At 34.7% G+C, this 11,064-nt stretch overlaps 1 protein-coding gene across 1 annotated transcript in view; it reads left to right on the top strand.

Moving 5' to 3' along the window:
- Window positions 1–10,294, top strand: part of LOC150108453 (formylglycine-generating enzyme) — a 108,834-nt gene extending 98,540 nt beyond the window's left edge. Inside the window, exons 7-8 of the mRNA XM_090390791.1 lie at window positions 2,182–2,241; window positions 10,028–10,294. Of these exons, the coding sequence (XP_090246917.1) occupies window positions 2,182–2,241; window positions 10,028–10,150 (183 nt within the window). The 3' untranslated portion in view covers window positions 10,151–10,294. The remainder of the gene's footprint in view (window positions 1–2,181; window positions 2,242–10,027) is intronic.
- The last annotated feature ends 770 nt before the right edge of the window (window positions 10,295–11,064 follow it).

Here is an 11,064-nt window from a genome sequence, read left to right on the forward strand (position 1 = left end):
ACGGATGGGTGTGTGTGGTTCTGCATAAAGCTGCGGTCTTTACTGGCTATTTAGCTGTGCCTGGACTGGACTGTTACTTGACTGCGTGGCTGTCATTGACTATCGTTCTTCCCATTCGCATGAACGACTTCTACCAGAACACGAAACCAAGGGGAGAGAGACACGAGCCAAGAAAAAAGCCCCGAGCTTGCGTCACCAAATCTTTTTATATCACTCGCGGCTGCTCTCCCTACTATGTCACCAATGGCTGACGGTACCTAAGCCTATTGCACTCTGTGCTATCTTCTCTCCGATATGTCTCCCACATGGGTGCCTTGCACGTGCCTCGGACTTCGCATCACGGATGCCTGGGGTTATGTCTTTAAGCCGATTAAACTAATGTGAACTTTGCTTAAACTATCTTGTTCCAATGTGACCTTTACAAAGACTTTTATGATTCTTGTCTGTTATTTACAGGACAGTTTACAATATAACATATACAAAATTTCATTAAGAAAGTATTATTACATTATTTACAAAATCACTTACACCTATGTACAAGCATTTCTTTTGGGGAATTTTGCATCTTAGTTAAATCCCGAATGAAATGCCTAATACCTTTCATTCCAGATTTAACAATATTTTAAACAATTCCCATTCTTGAACCTGGTAGTTTTTGTCTTTCTTCCTATTGCTGTTCAACACTACTTTTGCCCTCCCCCCCCCCCCATCCTCCCCACATGAAGTACACTAACAAAATAATCATTAAACATTTCCACCTTATCTTCAGCAAATGTGACTCATGTTCCATTTCCACCAACTAAAGTCAGTTCCATATTCACTCTTTATTCTACTAGCAACATAACTATCGAATTCTCTGTGGTTTTGCTTCTGCATCAGTCAGTTTCTTTTCATATGCCAATTTCTCTTTCCTTATTATACTGGTCATCATCCTGGTTTGTACCTTATGCTGTTAATGGGTACCTTTTGTTGTTTAATCTCCTCCCTCCATAACATCTTCTTTCTTCGAAGTTCCTGCATAATTCTGCAATTCATTTATTACGCTCCTACTTTATCAATCCTCTGAACCTTAGGAATACAGTCTAACGTTGCCATAAGTAATTGATTCTGGACCAAATCCCAGGCGGCACTTAGTATTTCTCTCTCGCTCTCTTTCAATTGATCAAGCCACTGCACATTACTGATGTTCCCTTAATTTATCATAGTCCTCTGCTTTGTAATTCACACATCTTTTGTTCCATGAATCTCTTATCTGGCTAGCCACCCTTCACATCAAAACCATATGATCACTCTCCCCAACTGGTGGCATTTTCTATTATCACTGTATGAGATTTTATTAAGTCTAACATTTGAATCCCACTTCAACCACATGCTGAATAAGATAATTATCCTTGAATAGCTCAAGAAATTCAGTCTCCTTGCTCACACATATTTCCTGCTTCCATAGTTAGTCACCCATTATTATCACCCTCCTGTGGTTCTCACTAGTCTCATCTGACATTTCATAACCATCTCCCTCTGCATTCCCTGGCCTATAGCAACATCTGACTAAATATCTATAATTTGTGCTACCTCACACCAAATGGCCTCAAAGCCATTATCATTATTGCATTCAAGTTCCACATTGAGAGGAAAAAACTGTTCTGAAATCATCAGTAAAACCCCACCTCTTATCTTTTCTGTCTTTTTGAAAAATGCTGTAACCATCACATTCTAACAGACTATGTCATCCTCATCTCACTGGCTCCACTGATTTGTGGAGTAATTGCCTCAGGCCACAAACTTTGCACCCTTATTTCTAATACCCTTTTCATAGTATATAAGCACAGTAGCTTTCCTGTGGTTCCTCTTTTCTCCCCACAATTCCTTATCCCTTCAAGTAATTTGATTCTGTTGGTCCCATTAAGGCCATCCCTGCATTCCCTCTTTCCTTCCCTTATCTCACACTCACAATTCCACCATGTATTTTTTGTTTCCCTGACTAGCTATATGCTCTCCTCTCATTCTGTAAATAAGTAAAAAAAACATGAAATGAAAAAGTAAGTCGAACTCCTTAGTCAACTGTACTAATATATTATAGGTTTACAACCTTTTATGGATGGGAGTGACATAAAGATGCTTCATGTTAATAATTCTTGCAAACTAGATATGGTTACATAGTTGATTTTGATTATTTTCCAGGTTGGCCCAACTACTGGAACAGACAAGGTAAAGAAAGGTGGATCATATATGTGTCATAAAGTAAGTATAAAATTATAACAATTTCTGGTGGAAATATAATGTGCAGTAATCAGCACATGGATTTAATTTTAGTTTTATTAGTTTTCATATAAGTTCATCATCATCAAATTCCTGCCATGTACTCTCAAGGGGTGTACAGGATATGATAGTACTACATGAAAAAAATTACATCATTATTAATTTCCTATCTACAATTTTCCTCCAAATCAGTCTGTTACTTGTCAAGACTCCAATATTATCAGATCTTATATTTCTATCATCTAAAGCATTTTGTACCGTATCAATCCACCTATATCTTGGTCTTCCTCTGGGTCGTTTTTCTGACAACCTGGCAGAGAACACTTGTTTTGCTAATCTTTCCTCGCCCATTCTGTTTAAGTGACCATACCACCTAAGATTAGCTCTGCTAACGCATTCCTGGATGCTGACAATGTCAAGTTCTTTCCTAATATCCTCGTTTTTTAATACGATATTGCCATTGATGCCATCTGTTCATGCCTATAATCTTTCTCAGGACTCTCATATCTGTGGTCTCTAGTCTTTGGTCAAGTGTTTTACTTCTGACCCAGCTCTCAGATCCATAAGTTAAAACTGGTTTGAACACTGTCTTGTACACAGCTAATTTAGTGTTCCGACTGATTTCTCTCTTATTCCATATGAATTTATTCAACTGACTTCCCACCATACCAGCTTTGCTGATTCTGTTGTCTATTTCTATATTTAATTTACCATCTTCAGTAAAAATTGAGCCTAAATAGCTGAAATGTTTTACTTGTTCCACAGGTTCTCCATTCACAACACAGTTGACATTTTCAATGATTCTGCCTATTTTCATTGTCTTTGTCTTTTTATTGCTGACCTTCATACCATATCTATTACAACAGTTATTCAATTTAGTCAGAGAATCTTGCAGACTTGTAGCAGATTTATTTAGAAGTATAACATCATCCGCATAAAGCAAAGAGCTGACATTAACATCTCCAATTTTGATATCATGTTTAATACCACTTTCCTTCATAATGTGATCCATATAGATAATGAATAACAGAGGGGATAATGTACATCCTTGTCTCACACCAGATTTAACATTAAACCATCTTCCTGTACTTCCTTCAATTCTAACTGCTGACTTACAACTCAAATAAAGACTAAGTATAGCTCGATATAATGCCCCATTGACACCATATAAATGCAGCGTATTGAATAGCTTCTCTCTTGGCACCTTATCATATGCCTTTTCCAAATCGACAAAACTTAAATACAGATCTTTGTTATATTCCCATGCTTTCTCGACTATTTGTCGTAAAGTGAAGCTCTGATCCTGACAGCCTCTATTTGGCCTGAATCCAGCTTGTTCTTCACCAAGCTTTTCTTCCACAACTCTTCTCAACCGTTTCTCAAGTATACTTGCATAGATCTTGCCAGGAACACTCAGTAGGGAAATACCTCTGTAATTCTCACATGCAGTTTTATTTCCCTTTTTATATATGGGTACTATGAGAGCTCTACTCCAATAATCGGGAATTCGTCCCTCTGTCCAGGCTTTCTGAACTATGCAGTGCAGCCTCTGTAAGACTCTTATACCACCATACTTCAGCATTTCTGGTCGAATATCATCTACTCCTGCTGCCTTTCCACATTTCAAGCCTTTGATGGCTTTTTCTACTTCTAGTATGGATATGTATTCCTGACTGCATGCCTGGTCAGTGTTTTTTACCATCACTGCTTGTTTCATTTAGCAGTTTTTCAAAGTAATTACTCCATACTTCAAGGATATCTTTTTCTCCCGTTTTCATGTCACCTTTATCATCTCTAATTCCTTTTTACAGCACTCTTTCCTCCATTCTTAAGCTTCTTCAACAACCTCCAGAATATTTTACCACCTTCTTGATATTTATTTTCTATATTCTTGCCAAAGTCCTCCCATGACTTTTGTTTAGCTAGTTTTACACAGTGTTTAGCATTCTTGCATTTGTCTCTATATTCTCTCAGAACACAAGCTGACTTATTTGACAGGAATTTTTGATATGCTTTCTTCTTTTCCTTCACTGCCTCTTTAACTTCCTGTGTCCACCAGGGAGTTCTGATTTTTGTATCCTTACAGACAACCTCACCACATGCCTCTCTTGCAGAATCAATCAATGTTTTCTTCAGAGTTTGCCACTGAATCTCCAAAGTTTGATTCCTGTTCTGAAACTCTTTCATTTTTTCTTCAATAATCTTTGTGTATTTTAGTCTACAGTTCACATCTGAGAGCTGCTCAACTTTTATTCGCTTTAAAACATTCTTACATGTTATTCTTTTCAATATTAAATTCAATTTTATCCTGCTCAAGACTAAATAGTGATCACTTCCAATTTCAAATCTTCTGTACACTCTGGTGTCCTGCACCAGGGAGAAAACATCACTATCAACAATAACATAGTCAATGAGACTTTACTTATTCCTAGCCTCTTCTCTCCATGTGAATTTGTGCACATTTTTATGTTGGAACATGGTGTTAGTAATAACCAATCCATGTCCTGAGCAGAAATCCAACAGATATTTGCCATTATTATTAGCTTTGCTCTTTTCTCCAAGTTTTCCCAAAATATTTTTGTATGTCTCACAATCATTTCCTACTCTGCTATTTAGATCCCCAACAAGGACCAACTTTTCCTTTTTCATTGTGTCAGTTGCTTTTTCTAAAGCCTCAAAAAATTTCTCCACTTCTACCTTAGTAGAACCTTCTGTGGGACCATAATCACAAATAAGTCTCATTGTCCAGTTCCCCATTCTCATATTTGCCCACATTACTCTACTTGAGACTGACTGCCATTCAAGAAGATTAGCCTCGTATTTTGTGTTGAATACTATGGCTACTCCTTCTTTTCCTTGATTGTCATTGCCTGAATATAACATTTTGTATTTATTGCTCAGAAAGATCTCACCAGTTTTGGTCTTTTTTGTTTCAGTCATCCCTATTATGTCGATCTGGTACTTATCTAATTCCTTAGCTAGCTCCATTTCTTTGCCATTCAGGCTTCTTACGTTGATAGTACCGATCTTTAACTGTGGTGATGTTGAGTTGGGGTTTTCATATAAGTTATGTGAAAAAAAAAAAAAGTGGTTTAATGATTGGAGAGTGAAAGTGCTATCTACTGGATAGTTGTTAGTTTTTAATATCAGCATGACTTATATCATTACAAATATTTTAATACTTATATACGTGAATAAACCATATGGTTGGTAGTGGGTGTAGAGAGACTGTTAATTTGATTACTAATTATTTTATGACTTAAGTCATCCACTAACAACCATTAGGCTCTGGATCCAAATCCACAGTGGGCACATGGATGTCTTTTAGGTGGTACATTTATTTGACTCTCATTGTGAACCTCTGGGAACTAAAGGAGTTTGCAGTAGTGAATTATATTTAGCATGACATTAATATCGTATGGAGCTTTTCAGATGTACTTTTTTGGTAGTTGGTTTTAGTGAATGATTTCAGTATAACAGTATTTGCCACAGTGAGATTCATCTATATATGAATTTCATTGGTTGGTGATGAGACCAATGCGTTGCTTACCAAAAACTTAACCTAAAGTGGCCTGAAAAAACTTCTTTGATCTCTACAGTAGGGTTTCTGGATTATCTTACCTTTAACCCTCTCATGGCATTAATGTATGATAAGTTTGTAATCTTCTGTAGGTGGTATTCAAATTTATTTATAAAAAAAAAATGAAAAGTCTATCTGCACATTCAAAAGAAAGATTCTGGTATTGCCACCACATGTTTATTAAGATAAATAAAAATAAACAAACCCGACAAGTTTCGTATGTCGTTTCACTTACATCTTCAGGGGTTAAAGGTAACTAAAAGTTTAAATACAAGAAATGAGAAATTACTGAAAATAGTCCATTCTATGATGTTATGGCCGTCTAACTGTTCATTAAATTAAAAAATCCGAATGCAGAATCTATGCATGCTAAGTTTGAACAATGCTGGATGTTGTCACATTCGCACTGTCCGAGGTCTGACTTAAGTATATTTTTTATCAATGCTGACCAAACTTGGTGTAGAATTAGGCCCTGGTTTTTGTTCCATTGCATTGGAATTCTAAGCATATTAGCAGCTTCTTTGAATTTCCTTGTGAAACAGTTTTTTCAATATAAGACATGTTTGTTTTATGCCAGAGTACATTATGGCCGGTGGAAGTTGTGTAGGATGCTAAGCCTGATTTGTGTTCTCTCCTTTTTTGCACATCTTTTTGGTGTTCGTTCATACGAATTTCCCCTGATCTTCCCGTCTGGCCTACGTAGCAGATGCCACAGGAACAATGAATTTTATATACACCTGGTTTTTTTAAAGGGTGATGTGGAGGTTTTGGAGGATGTAGAAATCTTGATATTTTTTCTAGCAGAAGAAAAGCAACTTTAATGTTATGTTTGCTTAGTAATTTGGCCAATTTGTCTGCAACATTCTTGATGTATGGTAGCGTGATTGGTTTTTCTTGAAATCTTGCTTTTGTGAGATGCTTGTAGGAGGTGTGTTGAGGATTTGTGATTATCTTTTGGGTTCAAAACCATTTTTCTGAGGATCTGCGTTAAATAATGTAATTCTTCATTTCTCTTTTTATCTGTGCCGGAAATATTGTAAGCTCTATTCCTCAAGGTTTTTATTAAACTTATTTTTTTCCTGGGGGTGGTGGTGTGAGGCTGCATTAAGAAATCTTCCTGTGTTTGTGGGTTTTCTATAAATGGAGAAAGATAATCTTTTTTTCATTGATTTTGATCAGCATTGATAAAAAAAAATATACCTAAGTCAGACCTCGGACAGTGCGAATGTGAACAACAGAACATGACAACATCCAGCATTGTTCAAACTTAGCATGCACAGATTCTGCATTTGGATTTTTTAATTTATTGAACAGTTAGATGGCCATGACATCATAGAATGGATTATTTTGAGTGATTTCTCATTTCTTGTGTTTAAACTTTTAGTTACCTTTAACCCCTGAAGATGTACGTGAAACGACATATGAAACTTGTCGGGTTTGTTTATTTTTATTTATCTTAATAAACGTGTGGTCGCAATACCGGAATCTTTCTTTTGAACTGCTAAACCACAGAAACCTACGCCTACTATCTGCACATTATTAAAGCATTGGGGAATTGAGTATTAATGTTACCTAAGACAGATATGATGTTTTAAGGAAGAAAAAATATAAAAACTTGTAGGTGTGATAGACAAAGATCTGGTGGGTAAAAGCAGGCTGCCGTAGTAACCCAATGATGAAACTAGAACTTTAAAATTATTGGCAGCATTAGAAAGGAGAGAAATTAATCTTGAAAGGTGTCTGTGGCAAAATTATCAAACATTGAAAATAATATGATAATAAACTTCAATGAAAAGTGCAGACATTTCATATTGAAATTCATACTGTGTGGAAAGAACAGGAATACAGGGTAAATAAAACAGTTGGTATACCGATTAAAAATGGTTGCCGCCACACATTAAAACAAAAGAAAAGTGTTTCTAAAGTGGATAAAGGAAAAACTAGTTGTAATGGATAGAGCTATGTGATGATTTCCCTCCCAACATTGTGAAGATTTTTTGAATTTGTTTACAATCAGGATATTTCAGCTGGAAAAACAAGATCTATCAACAGGTTGAAAAGTACTCTCTCTCTGCCCTTGGTCAACTATTTTTGAACTATCTGGAATATACTTGTTTTTATCCATTCATTCCTAACCTTCTCTGGTTGTGAATATGTTTTAGCTGTTTGGCCTCATTCTGAAAATGAGCTTATAACTTTCCTTGGATCAGTAGCCTTCACCCATGTATTCAATTCACCATGGAAAAAGAAAATGTCAGTAGTTTACCATTCTTGGACATCCTTCTTACTTGCACAGCTTTTGGTACTGTGTCAACCAGTGTTTATCGGAACCTACCTGTACCAACAGATATTACATCAAGTCTCCTCACCACACCTCCCAAAACACTGGTGTTGTCAAAGTTACTCCTCAGACTTATCATGAGAATGTTTCACTATTAAAACTTTAATGGAATTGAATAGTTACAATCTTCATCAAATCCAACAGATAATTAACCCCTACATTTCAACACCTAAGGATTCTTCGCTAAAACACAGGGTTCCAATCCCATATATTTCTGGCATCTCTTAACTTATTGATAGAATTTTGAAGAATCTCTCAGAAAATTTTCACCTTACTGAACACAAAAGAAAAACTGTTGCTTCTATCTTTAGCCAGTGTTTACCATATCCCTTGCGAACGTAATTTGAAATACTTTAGGATTTTCCACAGATAGGCCATTCTGTGGAAAAAAAGAATTATGGAATCAGTACTAAATTGAATAGCTGAAATCTCAAAAAAGTCTGATCTGGCACAGCACAGTACTGATACTAAACAGAGTATCTTGTGGAATGATGCTTGACTTCTCCATAGAAGCAGCTTTAAATATGACACCTTTTACACCAGCCTAACCAGAATTCGAAAATTGTTTTTCTCTTGTCAAAGCTTGGAAGATTTTCATCTTTATAAATAAATATCAGGAAAATTATTTCTCTAGCACACATCAACCGTTTTTTAATTGGTAAACCAATTGCTGTGTTTAACCTGTATTTGTGTTCTTTGAATGTTATTTTTGTTGTTTAAAGGAGAACAATTAACAAGTCATAGATACATGTAACTACAAAGGTCACACTATATTATGCATAGAAACAAACTGTTTAATATCTAGTATCTTAAGACGCTTTCATACTAAGCAAAGTATGTAAGTATGTTAATATGAGTAGTTCTCTTCTGACAAAACTGGAACTGCTTGTCAGATCTTTTACAAATTAAGGCAGCTGTTTTATTTAAGATTAGAAAAGTTGCCTTAATTTGCAAAAGTATACCATGAAAAAATAATTTTCAATTTGATTATTAACTACGAAAAATCATCATCACAATCAAATATAAGGTGAAAACATTATATATCTTATATATATTGTAACATCCTTAAGGTTATATTTATGCTTGATCAAATTAACATCTTTGCTTCATTCTTGTTTTGGCACAAACATTTTTCTAAACACGTGAACAAAAAAACTATTTAGTATATGCCGATAGCAACTAATTTGCATAGTTCTTAAAATATGGTCCTATTAATATATTTTTTGCATACAAATCAGTTTGTATTTTAAAGCACGTGTTGTGTGTGTGTGTTAAAAATGAAACATTTCTTTGTTAGTGCTTTCCTTTTTGGTGTATGTTTTTTTCATCCTTTTTGGTTTCCTTTCATACTGGTTGTATTATATTATATTTACTCAGTGCAAATGATAACAGATTGTTAATAAACACAATCCAATTGAAGCTGCTAAATAAATGTATCCTAGAATAAACAATGTAACATAAAAAAAAAAACTACCATAGCCATGTTATTAAACATTGCTAATGTAAATGGATATTTTTCTAGATTTAAAGAAACAATAATTGGCTGTAATAATTTGGACTTTGGGAAGATCTTGCTTGTTCATGCTTGCTGACACTATTTTTGCCAATGTGCATGTTAAGAAAGAGAGGAAATTTCTGAGTAAATATTATTATTATAATTATGTGACACTTCCAAGGAGTTTAAGGACTCGTCATATGCAATGCCTACGTTTTTCATACTTTTATCAGAAATATTAAGATATTTTCAGTTGTGCTTTTCTTTGTCAGACATTTACTATGGTTTTGTTAATTAATCATGCTATTCTGCATATTTGTATAATTTATTTTCCTGTTCCCTTCCTTGACAGAGTTACTGTTATAGATATAGATGTGCAGCTCGAAGCCAGAACACCCCAGATACATCAGCTGGTAATCTTGGATTTCGCTGTGCAGCATCTGTCCTTCCATATTACCTTCAGGATAATAAATAAGGGCTCTAAAGTAACCTGTTTCTTCTAGTCTCATTTTAGTCAGGAAATAATAAAAAATTGTTAAGTTGAAAGGTGTTATATGGAATTTATATAATTTGTATCTGTTTTAAATAGTTTAATAAATTGGATTTTGAAGTATTAGAATTTTCAGATGAACAAACATTTCAAAAATTATGTTTGAATGAACATTGAATCACTTTTAATCATCACTTATTTTATTCATTTAACTTATTTCAATACTCATTAAATAATCTGATAGGGCTTGTTATACAAGAGTGGGGGGGGGGGGGGGGGCTGAAAAATTCTTATAAATCCCTAGAACAAAAATGATATTAATGCAGCTGATATAACTAAAAGAAAGAACATATCTTAAAACCTTTTAACCTCCATGTTTTATAAAATTATAATAATTTGTTCTTTTTGAAGAAATTCTAAGATATGTGAGGTGTTGTGACCTATTCTTCTTATTCTATTAACTTTCTTGTACTTTATATCCTACCGGCTGCGCCATTTATGTTGTGTCCCAATTTAAGATTTTTATTCTATCTTTATAATTTCCGCTTACCTATGTTCTTCTATTATCTACGCACGAGATATCACCAAAAATTTTACTAATGCTTAAATTATTTCTCCCCTTAGTACCCCTAATATTTGTATTTATACTGTGCCTTTTGGGATATTTAGTTTAAGATATTATATTCAAAAACAAGGAGAAAGAACTCAGATATGTCTGAAGTGTAACTATGTTGCAGTCGTGACACTTTATCTCGTTCCTTAACATTAATTTCCCGCGTGATCAGGTTCGTAATTTTTCAAGTGGTGCATTGGACAGCAATTTCAGATAACTCTTTTATCATTGAACAAAGGTTTATTAAATTCCTTAACATGGTACAAATCAATTATTTTGTGATTAC

Source organism: Typopeltis vanoorti, chromosome 3 (genome assembly GCF_054136105.1).
Source record: "Typopeltis vanoorti isolate ZY-2024b chromosome 3, IOZ_Tvanoo_1.0, whole genome shotgun sequence".
NCBI lineage: Eukaryota > Metazoa > Arthropoda > Arachnida > Uropygi > Thelyphonidae > Typopeltis > Typopeltis vanoorti.